This window comes from Suncus etruscus, chromosome 3 (assembly GCF_024139225.1).
Source record: "Suncus etruscus isolate mSunEtr1 chromosome 3, mSunEtr1.pri.cur, whole genome shotgun sequence".
Taxonomy (NCBI): Eukaryota; Metazoa; Chordata; class Mammalia; order Eulipotyphla; family Soricidae; genus Suncus; species Suncus etruscus.
The window spans coordinates 38940274-38966216 of NC_064850.1; the positions used below are offsets into that span (position 1 = coordinate 38940274).

A 25943-nucleotide genomic window follows, 5' to 3' on the forward strand; every position below is an offset into this window, starting at 1 on the left:
AGACTCAGCACATCTGGGCTCAGGTGTGCTCCTGAGGAGCTCCCCCATCTTTCTGTCCCCATCACCCAAGGGACACTTTGATGTCTCTCCATGTCACAGTCTGGGTGGGGTGAGTTTGTGTTTGTCCTTCAGCCCCCAGAGAATCCTAGTGGATGAATGGGGCTCCAGTGGCTGTTTCCTGGGCACTGGAGAAAGAAAAACTTTCATGCTCAAGGACCCTGCGAGAAGCCATGCGAGCAGCCACCAGTGTGCATGTGTGCATGTGTGTGTAGGCCATACTGTGTGTTGTTGTGAACCCATGAATGTAATATATGTGTGAGTGGTAACACACGTAGCATGAGCATTTGTATATGTGATCATTTGTGCATATGTGGTCTGTCTGTTCATGTCTGAGCGTCCTCATGAATATGTGAGCACAATATGTTATATGTAATATGACCATCATGCCTTGTGAGGGTGCATGTGCCAGATTCATGTTCCTGTGTGTGGAAGCATGATTTTGTGTGTGTGGGTATATATGTGTACATGTGTGTACATGTTGTGTGCATGTATCTGGACTGGAAGCCCTAACTTCCCTCACTGTGCACCTCACAGCCGCCTCCAACAGGACTGGGGTGGGAGTTTCCTGTTTCTCCAGCTGGGTGGGTGTGGGATCCAGAACTTTCTCCAGGCCTGCATGAACACCATGAGTCTTTCCAGAAAGAAAATGAGCGACTACCAGAACAGACCAAAGGCAGAACAGTTCCTGCAAATGCTCCTCTGGGCTCCCCGCAAAGCCACCTCAGCCATCGGTGGGCCCTTAGCATGTGTCTTGTTACAAGACTCAGCTGCTCCTGAGTAGGCACAGCACCCTGACCGCCACAATGCCAGGGCTCTGCCGCACCAGCCTACAGGGACCCCAGCTCTGGGAGCACTGTTGGGGGGTGGTCAGCAAACCCATGACCTCCAATGTCTGGTTCCAGTATCTGGGCCCAGGCTCCCTGCAAAGGAGCGGCCCCACCACTGAGAAGAGCTGCTGGGTGCTAGCTGCCTCATCCTCACTGGCACAGCCTCATAGCAATCCCAGGGGCCAAGGTGTATGTGATTTGGAGTCTTCAGAGCAGCTTAGAGGGAAGAGGCTGCCCACAGAACCCTGTAGCATGAAATAATTAAGGATGGGGCTGGATGGCGATGGATGGAGGCCTTTGTGCTTAGGCCCCAGCCACTTGGCTTCATCCCCCATGCAGCCGGCGAGTCCCAGGCCCAGGTGAAACGCGAAATCACTCACTCACAGGCAGGCTTCAGGAAGAATCATCTTTATTTAGGCCCTAGCCACCACGTGTGTGTGGCCTATCTCATAACCTTTTAAGCATTCGGCCATTCTTAGCCCTGCATCTTATAATTCAGTCATCTTCCTCCGAGAGCCCCGCAGGGCCAAAAGGCAAAAGCCTTTTATCCCCTGGCTTCCGGGTTTATCTACCTATTCCAAGACCCCTCCCAGGAATGGGCCGGGTCTTGGAAGTAAGGTCACACCTATTATCCGGTTCCCAAGACCCCTCCCAGAAATGGGTGGGTCTCAGATAGGTATCCTACAGAACCCCACGTTCACCAGGGGCTGCGAGCCAGATCCTGAGCTAGAACATATTAATGACTCCTCAAAGACAGAACTGAGATTCTGCTTAAAAATGGGCCACGGTTCTCAGAACATTTCTGTGAGGGGTGAAAGGCACTGAGGGCATTGCCAACTCTGCTGAGGCGAGGAAAGGGAGTATGAGGCAGAGGAAGGTCCTGCCTGCACTCAGGACCTGCCCACAGGATATGGTGTTGTGGGGACCAGCCAGCAGTACCTCAGAAATCACCAAGGAGTGACTCTCAGAAGCCTGTGTCAGTGTAGAGTCCAAGCTCAGGGACAAAGTCTGGTTCCACCTGAATGGGGCCCTCTGAGCCTGAGCAGAAGGGTGAGACCCAGGTCTGGGGCAGAGGAAGATGGGGTGTGGGCTATAGTTTCAATGTGGGATGAGGAATGTTCTGGAGGTGGGTGGCACAGCCAAGGGAAGGGATGCTGTGAATTAACATATCACTTCTAAGTGGCCATGATGTAAGGCCTCCTCCTCTAGAGGTGTCCCCACAACCACATGCTGGTCCTCAGCACACCTTACTGAGCAGACCTTACCCACACAAAAAAATGGGAGCCCTCATAGGAATTGGGACCCTCACAGGAAATGGGGGCCTCACAGGAAATGGGGACACTCATAGGAAATGGGAACCCTCACAGTAATTGGGGATCCTCATAGGAAATGGGGCCCCTCACAGAAAATGGAGACCCTCATCAGCAATGGAGACCTCACAGGCTCTGGATCCTTCACAGGCTCAAGACCCTCACTCAGTAGAGCTAAACCCCTGAGGGACTAAGCAGGCTGCTCCCATTTCCCTGAGGAGGTGGGAGCAGGAAGCAACAGGGATCCCTCAAACTCTCCCAGGGGCCCTGTGCCTTTTCTCAGGATGATGCTTACCCCTCATCCCCACAGTCATAGTATTCCTGTTAGAGTTGTAAGAAGGTGCCAGTGAGTTCAAGCCTGAAATCTGAGTGGTTCCTCCTTGGCCAACCCCTGGGGAAGGCTGGCCTAGACACCTACACGTGGGCATCTTGTTCCCTGGGCTTTGGAGTGACTGAGCTCATTTTAGGAAGATGTCTCATGTATCATCAGTAGACCACACCCAGGGTTATACCCATCAGCATGGTCTGTATTCCAGATGCATATGAGGCCTTAAAATCTCCACAAGGAAAAGCCCATTGTGAAAGAGCAACTGCATTGAGATGAAAAGTAAACTTCCACAGATTCATCCTTTCCGTGATCTCTGAAATGAAAACTTTTGGGGTTTGTTTCCTGTTAGATGACACCCAGCTATTAACCAAAACAAAGGCATTCCCCTAATTTCCTCTTTCCTTTACACTTAGCCCTTTGATATGTAAAAGTCCACCTGGATTTCACTCTATTCTCCCCCATCTGATTGAATATGTACGGGGAGAATAAAGAAAAGTCAGTCTGGCTTGGTGTGAGAGATCACAGGTGAGAAGCCACTGACTCCATGACTCTCTTCTGACTGGCTTGGTTTATTAATTCTTCGTGCCTATCCTGCTTCTTCAGACCCATTTGCCTGGGGTTGGAAATATAGTGTGTGGGGTGATTTCACAATCCCAATGTGGGGTTATTTGTAAAATAACTGTAAGTTTGGGAGGCCACACCCAATGGTGCTCAGGGATCACTCCTGGCTGTGCTTAGAAGATCCTTTCTGGTATTAGGGATTAAACACTAGTCAGCAAGTGCCTCCTGTACTACCCCTGCGATAAAAACACTTACAGCTCATTTCTGCTGTGACTGTTTCTTCAGTATGAATGACCTGCTTGGAAGGGATCCAAAGAATAAAAGGAAGGGATCCAAAGAACACCAATTGAACAGACAGGAATTTATTGGAGATTAACTCGGTTATAACCATGACCCTCCAAAGAAAAGACCAAGAAAAAATCCACATGTGCACATGCATGCACTCACACACACTAAAGAGCTGGAAGGTGCAGATCAACTAGTTTGCATGTGTGTGATGCACGTGTGACATGTCACACAGCTTCCTGGATACCATGGTAGGAAACAACAGAGTCCATTGTCAGAGGACAGCTCCTTCACTCTATAGTGAAAATGCCAGAAATGTCACTTTCTCTCCACCTTGACATTTGTGTGTGTTTTTAATATTGCTACATGCCCTGTTGCTATGATGCATTGAATGCATCTACAACAGTTCCACAGAGGTTGATGTCCAAACAAAAGTGGAATAGGGAAAAGGCAAAAGAAGCAATTCAAATATATGGATTTGAATATGCCAAAGACCATGTTCACAGTAGTGAAAAATATAGTTGTCTCAGCATCTCAGTGACCTGGATATTGCTACTGGTATGTCCAACAGCTTGGTAAAGTCTACTTTTCATCATCTTGATCTCAAATGTACAATGTGAATGTATTTTTAAGGGGATTAGTGTTAATGCATCTTTAAGGGGTGATGATATCACCTTGTAATGGCCAATGGACTAGGACACAATCTCCCGTAATGGACAACTGTTGGCATATAAAAGGGTAGCCTGGCAGTTAGAGGGGGCCAAGGAAGAGAACCTGCAGAGTGGCACCCAGAGACCCAGGCCTCCCAGCCAGGTCAGACCTAATACCCAGCATAAGCAGTATCAGCAAGATGCAACTAGTTCCACCATTCTTTCCTTCTGCATGAAATATAGCAGTACAGTCCCTGGAGCTACAGGCTGCCTACTCCCAGGACTCTGGCAGGTGACCTCTCTCTTGCTCTCTCTTGCTCTTTCTATCTCAGGCTGCTTGTGCTACATTTCAGGTCACTACAGTACAATATAAAATAAAAACATTTTACTTTTTTTACAGTGGTTGAAAAAAAAGAGACCTATCCTGAATCCTGACCTAGCCTCTGTGGGAGATATGACAAGGCCTGGGCTCCCACATGCTGAGACCATTTGGATAGATTCTGGGCTCTCAGTGTGGGGGCTCAGCTGAGGGGGGAAGAGAGACCCTCTAACACAGCAACACATCTCATGGTCTTCAGCGAGTCAGACTGAGGAACAGGCAGGTAGGGCTTAAGCATCTCTATTCTCCGGCACTAGGCTGGGGTACCTGAGACTTTCTGGGGGAGAGTGAGTACTCAGAGAGAAAAGAGAAAGAACCACAGGGGTCATTCTAAGTGTCAACACTTCCTGAGAGAACTAGAACAAATACCCTGGAAATGTCATTACAAGTTCAGTTCACATATTGGTGACTTCACCACCCATGAAAATATAGCTGACAAAATGACACCCCTGCACTCCCCACCCCAGGAAACTGGGCGATGAGACAGAATGATTTTTTTCAAAGTTAGCAAGGCCAAGTTGCTGCATGGTGAGATTCCATCCTTTTGCCTCCTCTCCTTTCTTCTTTTCTCCTCTCCCCTCCCTTCTACTCTCCTCTCCTCTCTTTTAATCTTCTTGTGTTTCCTTGGCTATGAGGAAAAGGCTGATGCAAAATGGAAGGATGGAACACAGGGAAGGTCTGGGCATGGCAGAGTCAATGCCAACAGAGCAGGGGACCATGGAAGCCTAGGCCTCACTGCTGTGGCCCTCAGCTGAATGGAAATGGGCCGCCTCCCCTCAAACATGGGACCCACACAGAGTTGGCAATGAAGAGAGGCTGGGCCAGCCAAGAAATGGTGTGTGTGTGTGTGTGAGAGAGAGAGGGGGAGGGAGAGAGAGGGAGAGGGAGAGAGAGGGAGAGGAGAGAGAGGGAGAGGGAGAGAGAGAGAGAGAGAGAGAGAGAGAGAGAGAGAGAGAGAGAGAGAGAGAGAGAGAGAGAGAGAGAGAGAGAGAGAGAGAGAGAGAGAGAGAGAGAGAGAGAGAGAGAGAGAGAGAGAGAGAGAGAGAGAGAGAGAGAGAGAGAGGCTTTGCTCACCTTAGCAAATGTGACTCAGGTCAACCAGAAAAATCGGGACCTTATCAGCAGCATGAAAGCACTTGCAGCCATCTAGTGGGGAGCTTGCATGCTCCCACTTTGTTCAAGAAGGAGAATATTCAGGGAAGAAATAGTCCTGAGCGTGAATCATCAAGTAACAATGGTGGCGTCTTCACAAACCAGGAACCAAGAGACCAGCTACTGCAGAGGAGTGAGTAGAGGTCACTGCACCCTGGGATTCTCACCCAACTTGCACAGAGCAGGTGGAGCATGTCCTGATCTACAATAAATGGTCTTCTAAAGGTTCCAAAGTCTCTCAAGGACAACTGCAAATTTGAAGATGACTTGAACAAGGGCGGGATGAGGCCCCTAGCACTAGGGTTAGTGCCATAGGACATTTAGGGAGTGCTAAACAACAGTCTCAGGTAATTTCAACATTGCCACCAGACTTGTGACAGTGACTCCCCCACATCACCCTCACCAGGAACATGCCCAGCAGGATCCCCTCCCAGAACCAGCTCAAATGCTGGGTTTAACTCTGTGGCCAGGAGAGCTCAAGATGAGTTGTTTTGGTTTCGTTTTAAAATAAAAACCAAGGCTCCAATGGTAGAAGTCTATTATTTTGGTTGTTGTTGGGTTTGAGGGGAGGCACACTCAGCAGTGCTCAGGAGTTACTCCTGTCTCTGCATTCTCAGGAATCACTCTCGGAGGATCATACAGGGATGCTGTGAATTGTACCCAGGTTGACCACATGCAAAGCAAACACCCTCCCTGTTGTGCTGTTACTCCGGCCCCCAGAACTGTATATTTAAAAAATGAGACCACCCACATGCGTTTGCTCAAAAGCTCATTTAATAGTTTTGATTTCAACGTAAGATTGGACACAACAAGGAACAGTGGGGAAGCTCGACTCCTCTCAGTCAGGGATCTCTCGGAGGACTGGTGGATGTTTGGGGGGTTGTGCACACACACTTGCAGAGGTGTTTGGGGACAGGAGAGATATGTGTAGATCAAACAAGAGCAGTGGCAGCGGCAGCAGCCCTGTAGGACATAGTGCAGGGCTGCAGGTTGCCCGGGACGCAGAGTTGTGATGGCCTGGTCTGGCCACCACCCCTACCCACAAGCCACAAACCCACAAACGTCAGCAGGGGAAAGACAGGGTTGACCCCGAGGTCTGTGCAGAGACTGAGCCCCAGGTTTGAGGAGGATGAATGAAGAGGTATCCAAGTCACAGTGCAAACAAAAGGGAAACAAGCTTCAAGCATGATACATCAACACAGCACCGAACAGGGGGTGGGGTGGGGTGCCTATAGCACAAAAAATAAAACGCATGCAGAGGAAGAGAAGTGAGGTATTAAGTGAGGTGCGCTGGCCAGTCTAGTCAAAAAAACCCTGGTAGTTTCTGAAATAGGTCTTGCTTTTCCTCCTCCAGACACGGGAACAAGCCAGTTCATCTATATGAGGGAGCAGAATCCCCAGGAACCCGAGAACTGTGGTGGGTTTTGGCTGAGACACTTGATAGTAAGAAGGGTTGGGGTGTGTGAGAAAGAGGGGGTGCTAAACTTCACGCCTCTGAGTAAGTGACCTGTGGAGAGCTGAGTGCAATGTACCTCAAGGCTGTTCTGGGAGACATCTTGGTTTTGGGCGAATGAATTGCCACAAAGGTTCTCAGACACCCACTTCTGCTGCCTGTCTACTCCACCCCAGGTGGAACTAACTGGATTGTTTAGTAAAATGGGCCATAGATCCCCTGCCAAAGATCCCTTGTTTTATGATGTTAATGAAAACGCCCACCTAGACTACGATTCTGCCTTCAGAGGTCCCTTTGGCCCACTCTCACAGAAACTCTAGTAATCTCCTTGGAGTGGAGCTACATTCCTGCTATACCAGTGCATCACCACTAATACCGGCCTCATAAAATGGAGGGTTTTTAAAAAAAGAAAAAAAGAAAAAAGAAAGAAAGCTTGTTCCCAAAGATCAGGAACTAAAAGATGCATTAGGAGGTTTGATTTTTGTGTTGATTTTTTTTTTAAGGCAAGACTTCTTGGATGCGAGACACATGAAAACTAGACTCGGATTCCCCGGCAGGCCAGCAGCATTCATCTGAAATTCATCCCTTCATCACTGCAAGGAATGAGTGGGCAACCCATCCCAGCATCAGCCCCATTGGCCTGGGAAGAACAATCCCAACAGTGCAAGTTTCTGCCGGCAAACCAGATCCTTCCAGTCCGCTTTGCAATATTGGGAAGCAAACAGGGCTGTGCAAGCCACGAGTGAGGGGAGCAGACCCATCTCCCGACACCAAGCCAAGCTGCCAGAAATGAAAACACAAAAGCAAACAGAAACCAACAACCAACCAGCCAACCCAAGCCTGTGGCCAAAGATTCCAAAACATGGGCTAACTAGCAGGTAACACAGAAGCGCGCTAGGGAGTGGGGCAAAGCAGAAGTGAGGAAAGAAAGATTGTGTTTGTGCAAAGAAACTACAACTACAGTGAGTGGCGATGTTTTTTTTTTTGTACATATGTTCAATGTTTTATTTTGTGATCTAGCTTGTTATCAAACAGACATTTCATTTATTCTGCCTCAAATTCATTCTGCTTCTTCTCCACCTTAAAATCAGCCTTTTCAACTTAAATATTTCTTCCCTTAATTCTGCTTTTTTAAAAAACAACAACAAACAAACAAACAAACAAAAACACTCGGTTTTCTCTCCAGAGGGGTTTCAGCTGTTGGGAACCTGAGGTTGATTTGCTTTGAGGCTTCGCAGGGCTCTTCTGGCTGCCGCCGACTTAGCGATCCGGTAGCTCCGGCCCACGCCTTTGAATTTGCCTTTGCCCACCACTTCCACAGTGACTCGGACTTTCCCATCATACGTCCTCTCAGCCGGGCTAGAAGAGAGCCAAGGGCCAGAACCGATTAGAGGCTTCCAATCGATGTCTACTTGGTTTTGTGCCTTATTTCTGGGCTACACCTGGCGGCGCTCAGGGTTGACTCTTTGCACTGCACTTGGGAATCACTCCTGGCAGTGTTCAAGGGATATGGGATGCTGGGGATCGAACCTGGGTTGCTCGTATGCAAGGCAAATGCCCTCTCTGCTGTGTTATCACTCTGGCTCCCTTCTCTTCTGAACAGAAGTATGTGAGAATGCATCTCACCTCCATGCTACTGGGTTCTGGCATCTCTCAGAACTCTCCACATTTTTGGTTTATTTGTCTGTTTTGGGGGTCACACCTGGTGGTGCTCAGGAGACCTCATGAGGTGCCAGGGATGGAACTCTTTGGTTAGATGCATGTAAGGCAAATGGTGCTTTCCCCAACTATACTATCCCTCCCTTTTTTTAATTTTAGGGGGTCACACCTGGCAGTGCTCAGGAGTCAATCCTAGCTCTTTCAGTGGAGAAAAAGATGGAATGGCAGAGATTAAACTTGGGTCAGTTGTTGCAAGGTAAAAGAAAGCACCTTCCCTACTCTTATCACCCAGATCCTCACAGAGTTTTTTAATTTTGTTTTTGGGCCACACCCAGTGATGCTCAAGTATTATTCCCAGCTATGCACTGAGAAATTGCTCCTGGCTCTGGAGATACTATGGGATGCCAGGGATCGAACCCAGGTCCGTCCTGGGCAGCCACGTGTAAGGCAAACACCCTACACTGTGGTATGCTCCAGCCCAGTTTTTACATTTTTAATGGTCCCTTGTTCCCAGGTACATTTTGGCTCACCTAAACTTGGCAGTTTCTGGTTCCATTTCAAGCAATTCCCGTACAGGGGACCGGGGCACATTCGCAGAAAACTTTTCTGTAATCAGAATGGAAAGTGACATGAATCATGACTATGAGGCACCTTTTAATTCTGCTTCTGCTGCATTAAAGGGGCCTTTCCCACCCACTCCTCTAGTACCTATGAGCGGCCGCATCATGGGGCAGTAGACACGCCAGACTGTCTCCAGTGACATCCCACTGTCCATGTAAATGGCACCAGCCAGTGACTCAAAAATATCCCCCATGGCCTTGGGGACTTCGATGTCTTCCTCTTTCTCTTCGTCCTCCTCGGATCTCCTTAGCTGTTGTAGAGAGAAAAGAAACCTGTTAGCTAAAGGACCATGGTGAAAGGCAGCATCTATCCTGCCTGCCTCCACCAAGGAGGAACCTGGTCACCCCTTTGCTCTCACAACAGATGGGTGACAGCTTCATCTCCTTCTCTGGTGGCCACCTTCCAGAAGGCCTTCACAAATGGGACTTCCCTGCTGAAAAAAAGATTTTCCTCAAGAAAAGACTTTATTTTCCTCCAACCCAGTTTTTCTTGCCTCTACCCAGCAGCAGGGGGAAAAAAAAGACCTTAACCATTGGCTTCAACACCCCAGATAAGAAATAGTAAAGGTAAGAAAAAAAGTAGGTTGTTTTTTGTTTGTTTGGGGGCCACACTTGGCAGTGCTCAGGAGTTACGCCTGGCTCTATCTATACTTAGAAATCCCGGTAGGGTTGGGAACATAGGGAATGCTGGAAATCAAACCTAGGTCAGCCACATGCAAAACAAATGCCCTACCCACTGTGCTTTTGCCTGATCAGGAAACTCCATGTTTTAACAGTCACTCACAGCAGGAAATCCCACATGTTCTAGTACTTGGGGTAAGCTGCTGGCAGGGGTGGCACTACCATGCTGGGGGCACAGGAAATCTAGAAGAAAGGTTCCCTTTGGGAGTTAAAACCCCTCCATCTCTCTGCAGGATAATGAGAAGACTTGCCTAGTCAGTGTTAGAATCGAAGAAAATTTATCTGGGTACTAAAGACACTAATAGTTTCTCATTCCCGAGCCATAGTATGTACAACAGGAAGCGGGGCTTCCTGGCACACAGCTGACCTGGGTTCAATTCCCAGCACTCAGGAGTGATCCATGAGTGCAGAGTGAGGTATGAGTCATCAGCACTGTTGGGTGTGAACCCAAAACAAAACAAACATCTCTACGGATTGAACTAAGGTGAGAATAAAATTTGTAAGCACTCAGATCTCATGAGCTCTTTTGGTTTTGTTTTGCTTTTTTTTTTTTTTTTTTTTGATTTTTGCATCATACCTGGTGGTGCTCAAGGATTACTCCTGGCTCTATGCTCAGAGGTCACTCCTGGCAGTGACCATATGGGATGCCAGGGACTGAACCTGAGTTAACTGTGTGCAAGGCTAATGCCCTCCCTGTTGTGCTATTGCTCCAGTCCTCAACATGCTTTTCATTAAAACTAAATGACAACTAGAAAACTGATGCCACTGAGATATGCTCCACTTGGTGATCCTACAGGGATGTGGGGAGCAGACCCCAAAGGGGTACAATGCCAAGTCCTGCCGGGCACACAGGCCACACTGTGTAGGAAGGCGCTGCACAAAGCAAGACACCCGAAACATCCATTGTGAGTACTTCTGAGGTAGCATATTTATGTTACTGGTGAAAGAAAAATAAGACAAGTGGCACAGTCACTTCTACACAGATTGTGTGTGTCTACTCAGCTGACAGCACTGAGGTAGGCAGGAGTGCTAGACCTTATCACATCCCATCCTCACTCTTCAGAGGAGGAAATGAAGGCCCAGAGAGGTGGAGAGCCTTTCTGAAGATCAAACAGTGGGGCTAGGATAGACTGAGACAGCTCTAACCACGTCTGTGCTACATCAATGTAGATGCTTCAGGAAGAAAGGGAAGTGAGGAGGAGAAGGAGTAGGGACTAAGCCAGGCTGTGGGTCCAATTGTCATCAAACGTGGATGTAAATCTAATTGTTGCTGATTCCTCCAGCTCTTCGGAAACTTTGGGGAAGGAGGAGGAGGTTGGTAACCTGGGTGCCCATGTAGAGGGCTCTGCCTCCAAATTAGCAGCATGGAAGGGGGGCAGAGGATGGGAAGCAGTGTGCGGTCCCTTAAAATGCCACTCCTGGTCTTCCTCACATGAAAACCAGGAGTCAAAGAAATGCTGCAGTGGTTTGGGGGTGCAGTTAAAGAAAACTGAAACGTTGCAGGATGCACAATTTGAAGCCTCAAATACACTCCAGGCTGACAGCATGACAGGGATGAGGGGAACCACTTTCTCTCTGCTCCCTCCCCTACATCTTGTCCAGTGCCAAGTTCCAAGCCTAGTTCAGGCCCTGAGCGATTCCAGGGACTACCCCTAACCCCTATCCAGGGCACATCTTGGAGTCTATGTCACCCTGAGCACCTACCTTGGAGTCCATGTCCCCCAAGCATCCACCCTGGAATCCATACCCCCTGTTACTGTATTAAAGGGAATTACTATCAATGAATCCTTAAGAGGTACTAACACCCCCCCCCCAACAGCAATTAGACACACCTTCCTGTAAAGGACAACTGCCCTAGGATAAAAAGGGAAAGTCTAGCAATTGGGGGCCCAGGTTAATACTGGAGCAGAGCTTTCTGGGGGCTGGAGGCCTAGGCCCTCTATCCCCCCCTTTCCCCGCGGGGCCAGGCTTGATACACAGCATCAGCAAGATGCAACTTTTTCCACCTTTCTCTCCTTCCCTCTCTCAAACTCCAGAGCTACAGGTCTGCTCCTCCTGGCTTTCAAGCTAGTGATCTTTATCTCTTTCTCTCTAGCTCAACCCTCAACTCCCCCCTACCCACCCCAGGCTGACTTCAGGAGATTATAGCAATAAAGGTAACTTGATTTCTTATTCTCTTCTCTGAATCCACGCCCCCCCCCCTGAGCACCCACTTCAGAGTCCATGTTCCCCCCGAGCACCCACCTCGGAGTCCATGCCCTGCATCTCGTTCTTCTCCAGCTGGAACTGCACGAAGTCATCGATGACATGGAAGAGCTCAGGGGACACAGCCTTGAAGTACTTGTGATAGTCGTACTTGACGGCCAGGGACGCGAAGATGGTGTTGTTGACCAGGGCCGAACGGAGGTCCGTGAGCACCCCCGGGGAGTGCTGCCGGGGGTCCTCGTAAAGGTGCTTGGTTATGAGGTAGTCCAGGATCGCATCCCCCAGAAACTCGAGGCGCTGGTAACAATCTGGGGAAGGGGGAACCCACAGTGGGGACATCAGTGCAGCCAGAACCAAGATACCCTGCCCAGCTCACAAAACTGTTTGCCGGGGCTCTCATTCAGCTGCTCCTGCACTTCCTGGGCCTGATTCTGGCTTAGATTCTTTTTTGGTGGTAGTGGAGGTTTTGGGCCACACCTGGCAGTACTCAGGGGTTACTCCTGGCTCTGTGCTCAGAGATGGCAGGCTCAGGGGATTATGTGGGATACTGGGGGTCGAACCATGTCAGCACTGTGCAAGGCAAACACCCTCTCCACTGTGCCATCACTCTGGCCCCAATACTTTTTTTGGTAAATTCTTACCAGGCCAGTGATCGGTGCCATACCCCTCACCTGAACCTCAGGAAACAACAACCTGGATGGGAATTACTGAATGAATGAATAAATGAATGAAGCATCATGTTTCTTTATAAAAATTAGCTTGTCTGAAGAAACAGTTCCCAGGACTGTTTCAGGTGGCAGCTTCATAGTGAAGGGGCTCCCCCCCACAGGGCCAGCTCCTCTCCCCGGCCCCAGGAATAAGAGGTATTGCCAGCACCTCTCTGGGGACTTGTCCTGGCTACAAGAACAAGTTATTCCACTGGACTAGCAAGGCTGAGCTGAGCCCCAAAACAAGAGATGCAAAGTGACGAGCTAATTAAGCACAGGTATCCAAGTGTGTGTAGCCAGCAGCGTCTGGGAGCAGGGTTTCCTGTTTCCTCCCAGAGAACAAGATCAGCTGAGGGGCTGGGAGTCAGCCTCACTCCCATAGATGATCCCCAAAGTAAGGAAGGCATATGCCATAACCCTTTACCTCCCCAGTCTCTGCAGTGAAGGGATCGATGTCTTGGGGTGCTGCCTTGCACTGTCTGTCTCATGCCCCATTCACACTCTGTGCTTGTGCCCAGGGCAGCAGCCCTTGGGAGAGGCAAAGGGGAGGAAAACCAGGTCAGATGTTTGCCCAGGAGGAGCCTAGCAGAGGGATCCCCCACCACGACCACCCAGCCCGCTTTCCAAGGAAGAAAAGCCCAGGGTCCCACAAGCAGATCCTACTGGTGGAAATGGTTCTAGTTCTTCCAGGCTGCTTTTGAGCTCAGGAGACACGGAGCTGGGGTAAGAATGACACCAAGATGGTAAATGGGGGGAGAGGGGGAACAGAGACAAAAGTCAGCCAGCTTCCATGAGCCCGGGAAGCCAGAAAGAACAAGGACAAAGAGCAGAACCGTGGGACCAGCCATGACAGCCACTGAGCTGGGCCTGCTGTGGTCCCGCCAACCCACATAGTCACTGCCCAGCCAAGGCAGGAGATTCCAGGCACTGCGTGAAGGGTCGCGGTTGGCAACACCTTACCCGTGATGGTGTTGTAGTGGTAGGAGGCATGTGTGAAGGCCTGCAGCAGGTATGCCTTGTTCTTGAACCTGTAGTTGATCTTCTGCTCAAAGTTGCTGAAGCCCGAAATTAGATGCGCCAGCGTCCGGTCGGCGTCCGGGTGGTCAAACATGCACCGTGGTGGGATCTTCAGGCAGCCGTACTCCAGGTCCTTCCAGAGGGCCCCAGCCAGGGCTCTAGGCCCTGCTCCTTCTCCTCCACCTCCTCCACGGGCCCGGGGCATGGTGGGCAGCACCTTCAGCCCCAGCGAGCAGAGGAAGAGCTGGGCCGCACGCTCCCCACAGCTGGTCAGATAGCAGCCCAACAGTGCCTCCACGCAGTCGGCGATGCTCTTGTCTGCGATGCACTGCTCCGTGTGCAAGTCATAGGAGAGGCACTGCTTGCCCGCCTCGGCTCCGCAGCTCTCCTCCGATGGGTTCCAGAAGCCCACCACGAAGTCATCCTCATCCCCAGCCTTGCTGGGGTCCAGGTAGCACATGGCATCCCACGAGCTGTAGTCGAAGTCCTCCAAGTCCGACGAGAAGGGCGCAGCCCCCAGCGGCGGTTTCTTGGGCATCTTCCACTCGTAGGTGGCGGCTGCCGTGGCCGCTGCAGCTGCGGCCGCTGCAGCTGCCGCCGTGGCCGCCGCTGGGTCCGAGTCCGGGCTGGCAAAGGGTGAAAGGGAGATTTTCTTTACGAAGGCACCTGAGCCCATCAGCATGTTATCGATGAACTTAATGTGCTCCTGGTCATATTCTAGAATGTCATCCTCGTAATCGGGGTCCTCTTTGGGCGCACGCCACGTCAGCTCCTCTTCCTCTTCTTCCTCCTCCTCCTCCTCCCCAAAGGCATCCTCCAACTTGCCATTGGCCAGCATGCAGTCTTTTGTCTGCAACAGAGGAACAGAAAGGGGGACAAGGGGAGGTAAGAGGGGGAGGGAAGAAGGAGACAGAGCTGCCGTTCTTGAAAAGGGCTGGAAACGCCATATAAAAAAAAAAGAAAGAAATTAAAAAAAAAAAAAGCCAGGGTTATGGATAATTTCAAATGACAACCACAAATACTAAAAGGCAACTTTAAAAATCATCGCCATTTGTTTCCAATTAACATAAAATAAGTTATTTAATCATATAAACAAAGGGAAAACATATTCTTTGAATGTGCGCTTTCTGAGTTCTAGAAATGACCCTTTATCCGGGATGAAGCTTTTACATGAAGGCTTTCTGTGCGGGGAGGGAAAGTTAAAATTCATGTCCACGAAAGCCAAGTTTCAGCTGGGCATCCCCTGTGCTGAGGGGCGGAGGGCGGGGGGAGTAGGCAATCAAAGAATCACAACCGTCTTTTGGTTTTGCTGACAAAGTTTTCAAAATGTTTTGAAAAGGTTTTTCCAATTGACAGAATTTCATTCCAGATGTAGGAAAGAAATAAAATTTAAAAAAGGCTTTACCTTTGCAATTAAGCTGGAATGTGATAGGCCAGCAGACACAATTATTTCTTAGGTCTTTACAACTTTAACCATGTACAATAGGGTTTTATGACCCAGGTTTTTGTTTTTATTTTTTTGCCCTGATCCCTGGAAATCAAAGTCCACTCAAACTCAAAATTGCCGGGTGCTTGAAAGCAAAAAGTGAACCCTGAAAAGAACTCTGAATTTGAAAAGTGAGGCTTTTTTTTCCTTCCCCAACCTCCACCGAGTTAGTCATCGAGTAACAGATTATAGCATAACTGACAAAAATAGAAGAAAATGTAGACTAACATGAAACACAACCATCCCATTCCTGTCGCAAAATCTTTGCTAATTCCAATTTCTTTGGCGAAAGCCTATTCGTGACTGACAACGTGAATAAAGACGCGGATTTGGTGATGATGTAACTTCGCAGTGCAACAGAGTTTTGGCTTCTAGAGCAAACGGTGGTTTACGGGAGGGTGGGCTTCAACTTTGCTAGAATACTGTGGAAATACGGGGTCACTGGGGGAAATACCTTCAACCTCCAGATCTCCTATTGATTCAAACTCCAAAGAAATTGTGCTGCATTTATTTTCAAAGACATTTAAATGTTCTGCCTATTCATCTTTAGAGTATTTTAATAAGAAGTTATAGGGACTGGAGTGATATTCCAGCAGGTAGGACACTTGCCTTTCAGTACGTGATCCCTTGTATCCATAGTGTCCCCTGAGCACTACCAGGAGTGATTCCTGAATGAAGAGTCAGGGAAACCCTTGAGCATTGCTGGGGTGGTGGGCCAAAAATCTCCCCAAAAAAGATAAAATATATTTAACAGCAGGGATGACTCACCCCCACCACCACCACCAAATGAAGCCACAGAGCCCAGGGACCAGCCACAGCTACTAGGAACAATTTCCTGGTAGTAGCCACGTCGAGGTCCCCACTAGAGTTTGGTCCTTAAAGGTAAAAATGTCCAAATAACAATTTAAAGAAAAAAACCTGAGTTGAAGCAAACAGAAGCTAAGACAGAGCAAAAAACACAAAGGCAAGACTTTCTTACAAACAAGCCCTGGATCTCCAACTGTCCTTTAAAGTATCCAGTTTCACCTTTTCTTGCGTTCTTTTTTTTTTTTTTTTTTTTTTTGGTTTTTGGGCTCAGGGGTACACCTGACTGTGCCTGAGGGACCCTACAGGATACCGGGGATTGAACCCTGGTCAGTTGTGTGCAAGGCAAGTAAGTGCACAGTTTCAGTTTCTCTATTGACAAAACACTGTGATTCGGCCTCAATTAGATGTCTTTTTTTTTTTTTTTTTTTTTTTGATTTGGGACCATACCTGTCTCAGTCCAGAGCCAAACTCCTGACTCTGCACTCAAAAATCATTCCAGATGGGGTTTGGGGGACCATATGAAATGCTGTGGATTAAACCCGGGACAGCTGCATGCCAGGCAGGTCAGTTGCATGTTGTGCTATGGCTCCAGCACCCTTTACAAGATGATTTTAAGGGGACTTCAAATTCTTTAAAAAAAAAAAATCCCACTAGCCAGCAATTTCTTTACAGTTCAAATGAGATTTCTAAGTAAGTTATTCTTACCCTCCTTTCCATTTGTATGCAAATATTTTATTTAAACCGGACGGGGGGGGGGGGGGTGCCAACAAAGCCAGAGGAAGAGTATTCTCTGTCCACCAGGAGAGGGAAGCTTAGAAAGAATCAGGAAAGCTTCTGTAATTTAGAGCCCAGAACTTAAATGCCAGCTCAGCGGAAATGTTGGAAGACTAGAAGAATGTTTTGCTCGATTGTAAAAAAAAAAAAATCTTGTTTTTAAAAATAAAACAATACAACATGGTAAAATCACCAACTTGTTCCTTCTTTTCAAAGAGCCCATTCGAGTAAGGGAACCGTAATGACAGGCAGGGCAACTATGACTGGAACGTTCTTCAAAGAAATGCTCCTTCTTTGCTCAAGTTCTCTAAATCTACACCTTTTCTTCTTGCGTTCTGCCTATTTCTAAATTAAGTCACAGACGTCATTTTTCTGAATATGCCTTTCAAGAAATGACTCTATGAAGAATGCAGATGTTTAGAAAATAGACCCTCATGGGGGAAAATTCTCCTTATTACAGTGAAAGTGAAGTTACAAGGAATCGCGGCAGCACAGTTGTGAGGGAACTGAGGAGGGAAATAAAAATAAGTGGGACTGGGGCCAGCTCAGCACCCAGGCAGGACTAATTCAGGGCTCCCAAGCCCCCAAAGTGCCCTCTGGTGGCTTCCAGCTGAGTCAAAAGAGCTGAAAGAACACAGGGATCTGTTAAGTGGGGTTGGGGGGGGGGGGCGGCAAATTTCCTAGCATAAATTCTAAAGCACTAACATCTGGGGATTAAAAAAAAATTATATTTATGTAGAGAAGAATTTTTAATCAAAAAGCAGATTTGATTAAAATTATTTCACAGACAGACTAGAGTTCCTTGGACCCTAAGAAGTCATTCCATGGTCTGGAGCTGAAGGGAACTTGGTCAGCAGGAGCTGGCCACTCACCCGCAGCCCCTGGCTTTTCTGAGTCATCCCTTCAGACACTGTATCTTCTGCCACTGGAAAAGGAGGGTGATAGAAAACAACCACCCCACAAGACCAGCACTCTCGCCTAAATTCAACAGAAGATGGATTTCTTCTATTAATGAATTTCTCTTCAATAAAAATTTGCTTTAAATTCTTTATTTAGAGAAATTACAGATGGTAGCAAATACCTACTTTATAGTTATACCAGGGAAAAGAAAAAAATCAAAACAAACAAAAAAAACAAAGAAAAAATAAGTGAAAGGATACAACACAATTCTCCCCTCTCCCCCTGTCCCCAGTAAACCTGTCCAATTTACCAAGAGCTTACCAGGTCGTCCTTCCCCCACTTATCCGAGCGGCTTTTGTCCTGATTGACCACATAGCCGGGAGGAAGCCAATTCACAGGGGGGTCGAATATCGACACCACCATGCGACTTGGCAGCCCCTTCTTCTTGCCAAGCCGATACAGGTTGCAGTTGCTGACCTTTGGCAGAAAAAAATTTTCTGAGACACTTATCTAAAATTGTTCCCCGCTATAATTCACTCGTTTTTGTTTTTGTTTTTGTTTTTGTTTTTTAAACAGAGAAGGAAGCCAAGCATTCTCCAGAGCAGTGGAACTAGTCTCCGAGGAAAAGCACCAACCGTCTTTCTGCCGAGTCACACAAGTAAAAATAAATCCAATCCCCAATATCCATTATATATCCGTTTGCCGAAGAAGACAAATAGCTCTGAATATAAAATCAAGTGGGAGGGAACCCTGGTATATAAATAGGTAATTTATTTCTGAAGTCAGAAAACAAAACAAAACAAAATAATAACCTCCCAAATGTCAGCTTTTCCAAGCACAATGTTACTTTAGGATCCAAGATGCTAATTATTCCCGAAGACTCTTTGGAAAATGAAAGCGCCCCTGTGAAAAGTCTGGGCAGCTGGGATTTCCACTAAAGTGGAGCTGGAAACTGTCCTAAATCCTGGTAAGGACAGCCTTGAACAGAGCCAATTCACAAGCCAGGGCAGAAGGAAGTGCCCCCCCCCCCAACCCTTCAACTGAGAAACCCAGGCATGCACCAGTCAAGTCAGCCTATCCCCCCTCAGGGGCAACGCATTACTCCTGGCCAGCATGAGTGGCCCTGAGTACATACTGGGCTCACACTGGCTGCCCTTTGCTTGGGGAACTGTCACCCAGGCTTCAAAAATGGGGAGACCCTGGAACCTGGCAGCAAAGGGCACCCCCAGCCCACTTGCACCGCGCCAGATGCTCACTGTTCTTGGGCACCCCTGCACTGCACCCGACTGCCACTTTGCTGTGCTGTGTGCCTATTTGTCTGGCAAATACATCTTTGCACTACCTTCCCTCCTGGCTGGGCAGCGCCTAGGCACGTCGCTCCTTTATTTCCTCCCTGAAAACTTCATTATTGGGGTTAAGGGACTTGGCTTGTATGCGAAGCGGCTGACCAGGGTTCCACTCTCCAGCACTACACATGATCTCCAGAGCCCCTCCAGGGTGATCGTTGAGCACAGAACCAAGAGAAGCATGCCCTGAGCACCCTAGAGAGCCTGGGCTCAGGGCTTGGCTCGCTCCTGTTTCCTCCCTGGATGCCAGGATCCTGCCTAATGGTCCCTAATGGTCCCCACTGCTTGTGGCAAAAGGGCGTTCCACTCACTCACTCACTCACTCACTCACCTTCTTGCTCCGCATATAGGAGAGGCGGCCCTCGTGCGCATCGGGGTAGGTGCAGAAAAGGTAGGTGGTGATGGCATGTTTTAGGAACGAGTCGCCCAGCATCTCCAGCCGTTCTAGGTTGAAGCCATCGCTGGCATTGGAGAGGGTGAGTGCCTGGAGGATGAGCCCGGGATTGGGGCCCAGAGTCCGAGGGGAGTGGCAGGGGCCCGGAGCCACCTCCTCCAGGGTGCCCGCGGCCACGGTGGGATGCCCATCTGAGGTAGATGTGTTGGCGAGTCCGTCGGGGCGCCGGCCGCCGGGCAGGGTACATTCAGCGCTGGGCCGGGGCATGGTTGGGGGCTGGTTCCCGCGGTTGTAGAAATTCCGAATGGAGAATGAGGTAGGTGGTTGTTCAGGTATTTCGGGCCAGGAGGAAGTCGGCGGATTTCCTTGGCAAAAGTCTCTGCCATTGGCAAGGGCTCTGGGGCAGGCGAGGCCGTTTACCGCAGCCGCGGGGGGTTTGCTGGCCCCCGCGGCGGGCATCGCTCTGCCGCTCACAGACACCTGGTCGTGGTTCCCGGGAGAGGGAGTTCGGTTAGCACCGGGCTGTGCAGCATTGTCAGGGACTACAGTTAGGCTGTGCTTACACTGAGGGTCGGTTTCGGCTGAGGAATTAGCAACCGAGATGAAAGACTTGCTGTCGATGGATTTCTTCCACCCGAAGTCCAGGTTGGAGTATCTACAAAGATACATACATATATACATATACATATATATACATATACATGTGTGTGTGTATATATATATACATATATATGTATATTTGGTGACTTGGAGTCAGGAGAACAAGAGTAACTTAAATTTAAAAAAAAGAAAAGAAAAGAAATGGAGCTGGAGCAATAGGACAGTGGGGAGGACATTTATTTGCCTTACCAACCTGGGTAAGGTTTACCCCAGCATTCCCTATGACTGCCACCAGGAGAGATTCCTGGCGCAGAGTCAGGAATAACCCCTGAGCCTGGTCAGGTGTGGTCCAAACTTCCTCTCCCACCCCCCAAAAAAGAGCCCTATAAAGTGCAGTGGAGTATTTGCCTCATACATAGCCAACCCGAGTTTAATCCCCAGCATCCCATATGGTCCCCTAAGCCTGTCAGGAGTGATTCCAGAGTGCAAAGCCAGGAATAAACCCTGAGCACCACTAGGTGTAGTCCTCCCCCAAAAAAGAGCCCTATAGATATTCTTCCACTTCAGAAGAGAAAGAAATAGGGGCCCAAATCAGCTTAGATGGGTTTGTGAGGAGACCTGAGGGTGACACAGACCACCCCCATTATGGAACCCAAGACCCTGTCTCATCCCCTGCTAACTCATTGGGTAACCCTGGGTCATATCCAGAACTCTCTCTGCTACATCTTCTCCCAGTACCAATTCTGACTATACAGGGCTTTGAGCATAGCAAAGGGGCCTCGAATGGATGAAAGCGGTTAAGTCTGGGTGTGACACTGCAGTAAGAACTTAGCACAGCCACTCGGAGAATTGCTGTGAGGTGGTATAAACTCCCAGGCCCCTCTCAGCCTTGCCAACAGGTTCATCGGCATGAATGACAATGGTTAAAGCAATCACTTCCTTGGGAGCTGGAGAGATAGCATGTAGGTAGGGCATTTGCCTTACTTGCAGAAGGACGATGGGTCAAATCCCAGCATCCCATATGGTCCCCCGAGCCTGCCAGGAATAATTTCTGAGAGTAGAGCCAGGAGTAACCCCTGAGTGCTGCCCGGTGTGCCCCCAAAACAAACAAGCAAAAAACAAAAACAAACAAACAAAAAGCAATCACTTCCTTAAAATCATTTCTTTAGGTTTTGCTTATGGTGAGCAGAAGAAACCATTGGAGGGAAAGAAAGACACAGAACAGGAGACAAAACAGCCTCATTCCAGCTGTCTTGGGAAGGACCGTGGGGGAGCTCTGGCCTCGGGCCTTACCCTCTCCGATGTGACTGGGAGAGCCAAGACTTTGGTCAAGGGATAGACCAAAGCCCAGGGCAGAACAGGCACAGCCTGGCACAACAGGTTCCACCAGGAGCCAGAGCTGCCTTTATTTGTATAGTGAAACAACTACACGCTCTTTCTATTCCCTTAGAGAATCTTATGCCCTTGGTTTCACAGTCAACTCCGTTGACTCTTCAAGGCGCTTCTTTCGCTCTCCAGCTCTCTGGCCGGCTGTGTGCTTGCTCTGTGGCAGTGAGCACAGACATACCTGAAGTCCACGGGAAGCGACTGGACCCCCACCCCGGCGTCGCTGGCTGTCTGGGCTCTCAGCTCCTCTGCGGTCAGAAGGCAGTGAAGGCGGTAAAGAATACTTGGCAGACAGACTGCTTTTCTCCACAGCGACGCCGGGATTGGGTGGATAGCACAGAGCTCTGGAACCAGGATCTGTGAGTAAGGGAAGATAGGATGGAGAAAGAGTGAGAAATAGGAAGTGAACATACAGGAGAATAGCAAAAAGGGGGTGGGGAGATAAAATAATCAAAGAGAAGTTCAGGATCAGTGTCACCAACAAAGGAAGACCAAGCTTGTGACTAAGGGCCTGGGAAATAACCATATGAATGATCCATCATCAAGTTTGATTCTTGGCTCTACAGGGCCAGGCTTGTGAGGTACATAGGGCCTTGGTACCTGGGCCCAAACTAAGTCATCGAGTGCCACTAAGAGTGAACTCCAGACCTTGGAATGCCCCCACACTCCAAATCCTAACTACTGTCAAGATCTGATTTATTTTGCTCTGGAGCCACAAATCTCTAGTGTTCGAGGTAGGTTCCCAGATGCTCAGGAAACCTTGAGGTTCCTGTGTCCCCCACATGCAGAGTCTGTGTTCCAAACCATCGAGCCATTCCCCAACACATTTTTTTTTTTGTTGGTTTTTTTTTTTTGGATTTTGAGCCACATCTGATGATGCTCAGGGGTTACTCCTGGCTAAGCACTCAGAAATCACTCCTGGCTTGGAGGACCATATGGGATGCCAGGGGATTGAACCACAGTCCGTCCTAGGCTAGCACATGCAAAACAGATGCCTTGCCATTTGTGCCAACACTCTGATCCCCAACACATATTTTTTTACTATTTGATAGAAATAATCTTTTTGTAACAGTTTACAAAATAAATATTTTAAAAAATTAAATATATTTAAAAATAAGTATTTTTTAATATTTTAATAGTTAAAGAAAGATCTGTTGAGGCAAGATGGCATTTATAAAATATTTATGTAGAAAATATTATAGGTGCTGGTACCACAGCAGGTAGGGTGTTCATCTTGCATGCAGCTGACCCAAGTTTGACCCTAGGCATCCCATATGGCCCCACAAGCTTGCCAGGAGTGATATCTAGGCACAGATATCTAGGCACAGAGCCAGGAATAACCTGAGTGGCATTGGATGTGGCTACACACACACAGGCACACACACACACACACAAATACCAGTATACTGAGTATAATAGTGAACCTCTCTTATTAAAACATGTTCACATGAAAGTAATCAACTCATATTAATAAAAACAAGGAATGGGAAGGATGGGACAGTGGGTAGAGAGCACTTGGCCTCACATGCAGTCAAACCAGTTTTAATCACTGGCACCACATACGGTACTGAGCACTGCTAGGAGTAAGCCTCGGGCATTGCCCAATCACAATACAACAAAGAAAGAAAAAGTCAAGGGCTGGTAAACAGCGACCACCCCTTCCCCAATGCCACAGTCACTCAGCTCCTTCACTAATGAGGACAGTGGCAGGTGAGAGGCGCCCATCACCTGCTTGTTTTGTAGACTCTCCCACTTGGCTTTCCTCTTCTCGGCGCTGCTCAGAGGAAGTGCTTTGCCCTTCTGATTCAAATGGCGAGGGGTCAAAAGATTAAGTCTATAAAATAAAAAAAGTCACGATGATTTCTTCAGACAGACAAAACCGAGCCCACCCTTGCCATGTTCTCTTTAAGGTACTTCTAGACCACAAAAGGAGCTGGGTAAATCCACAGCCCTTGGCTCCCCATGTCCAGGGCCCGTATGTGTGTATGTGAGAGGGGAGCATGAAGGGGTGCAGGGCAGGGTACAAGCTGAACTTGGGAGTAACCGTGAGAGAGAACAGTGCCCCCACACCCCCCAATAGCCTACCGTGATGATGTATGGTCGACATCCAGCAGGGGCTGGTTGAGATTGGTCAGGTCAAGGTTGTACTTGGTTTTATAATATTCTGCAAAAGTTTCATACTCGGGGGAAGGAAATTTACTCAGTGGGGTCAAATCAGTGTAGACATCAGCGACATAAAATCGATGAGGCTGATCAAAGTTGCGATATCTGAAAAAAATTTTAAAAAAAGTACTCACGGTGGGATCTAAAGAAACTGAGGATAAGAGTAGCAAATGCCCAAAGGCCATAAAAACTGGGCCAAGTGGTTGTGGGGGGTTTACAAAGGGACAACAGCAAACACAATTGTGCATGAATGGTAGAGAGACAGCACAGCAGTAGGGCATTTTTGCCTTTCATGCAGCAACCAGGGAGGGACTCAGTTCAGGACCCAGTTCAGGACTTGGTTTGATTCCTAGCATCCCATATGGTCCCCCAGTCTTCCCAGGGCAATTTCTGAATGTAAAACCAGGAGTGACCCCTGAGCACTGCTGGGTGTGGCCAAAAAAACAAATAATCAATCAATCAATCAATCAATAAAGTTAAAAAATAAGAGAGAAGTCAAGAGGTTAAAATAATAAAGTAGGGGCTGTGAAATAGTGCAACAGTAGGGTGTTTGCCTTGCACACGGCAGATCCCGGACAGACCTGGTTCGATTCCCCGGCATCCCAATTGGTCCCCCTAGCCAGGAACAATTTCTGAGCACATAGATAGGAGTAACCCCTGAGAGTCACCCTGTGGCCCAGAAACCAAAAACAAACAAATAAATAAAAACATCCATTCTAAATAAGGTTATTTCAAGAAAATTTGAGACAACAACTATATATACCAAATAAAGAAAAGGATTCCCTTCCTGGACTGTTACTCTTCTAAGTATTCTTTGGTAGCACATAAAAATTAAATGGCATCACTTAATAGCTCTTCATTTCATGAATATAAACACTACAAAAAGAATTCCAATATACAAGCAACTGAGGAAATACTTTGTGCATCACTAATCTAAAAGACCCTTACTGTATCCTGTATGATACACAATCTGAAGACAACTGACATTTGAAACATGGACTACAGACTGGGGGAAAAATTGAAGAATTATAGCTAATTAACATAGCAGTGAGAGGTGGGATAGAGGAGGGTATGGAGGGGGGGAAATGGGGACTGAGGGGGACCCTGAGACAATGGTGAAGGTAAACAAACATTCTGGTGGAGGGCTGGAATGCTGCACACATGAAACCCTATGACTGACAGTGTTGTGACATTATAGATCACACTGCCAGAGCAGGCCCCCATGAGAATGAGCAGGTCCCTGTGAGAACAAGAACAAGCTCCTGTGAGAATGAAAACAGGCACCCCTGAGAACGAGAAAAGGTACCCCTCAGAATGAGAACAGGCCTGTGTGAGAATAAGAAGCCCATGTAAGAACAAGAACAGCCCTGCATGAGAATGAGAACAGGTTCATGTGAGAACAAAAGCAGGCCCAAATAGGCTGGGGCCAGAGCAGTGGTGCAGCTGTAGGGATTTGCCTTGCATGCAGCTGACCTAGGTTGGACCGCAGTTCAATCCCCCATCATCCCATATGGTCCCCCAAGCCAGGAGAGATTTCTGAGCGCATAGCCAGGAATAACCCCTGAGCATCACCGGGTTTGGCCCAAAAAACAAAAAAAGAGAAAGAATAGGCCCAAACGAGGACAAGAACAGGCCACGTGAGAATAAGAACAGATCTCCATGAACAAACACTAAACCATCCATCGATGCCCAGTAGTGTCCACATATCCAGTGCCAACACTCAAAGCCCACCACAGCCCCTCAGGCACAGGTGAAGCATTGGAATAGAGCATCACCACCCCGCAGTTCATGCTCAAGTACCAACCTTGGAATAATAACGGCATCCTGGTAATCTTCTAATCTGAAAACAAATGGTGTTTCCTTTGAATACTTGGTACTGGGAATGCCTATGCGAGCTTCTGATTTCTCAATGTCTTCCATGAACTGAAAGTCAATGTCCAAAGTGCTGGAGTGATGAACTAAGGAAAGAAAAAGTCCTCTTCAGTCCATAATAAGAAATGCAGTAGCAGGAACTAAGTGATAGCACAGTTGGTAGAGTGTTTGCCTTGATGCGACTGATTCAGGTTGGATCCCCACGATCCTATATGGCCACCTGGAAGCCAGGAGTAACCCCTGTGTGCTACCAGGTGTGCCCCCACCAAAAAAAAAAAAAAATGCAATAGCACACCATCAGAATAGTATTCAAGGGAATAA

At 48.2% G+C, this 25943-nt stretch overlaps 1 protein-coding gene across 1 annotated transcript in view; it reads right to left on the reverse strand.

Moving 5' to 3' along the window:
• Positions 1–7414: 7414 nt before the first annotated feature.
• Positions 7415–25943, reverse strand: part of DICER1 (dicer 1, ribonuclease III) — a 54374-nt gene continuing 35845 nt past the window's right edge. Inside the window, 11 exon segments of the mRNA XM_049769773.1 lie at positions 7415–8364; positions 9195–9270; positions 9373–9535; positions 12210–12478; positions 13838–14744; positions 18183–18338; positions 19539–20256; positions 21769–21944; positions 23316–23421; positions 23673–23855; positions 25555–25708. Coding sequence (XP_049625730.1) covers positions 8199–8364; positions 9195–9270; positions 9373–9535; positions 12210–12478; positions 13838–14744; positions 18183–18338; positions 19539–20256; positions 21769–21944; positions 23316–23421; positions 23673–23855; positions 25555–25708 — 3074 coding nt within the window. The 3' untranslated portion in view covers positions 7415–8198.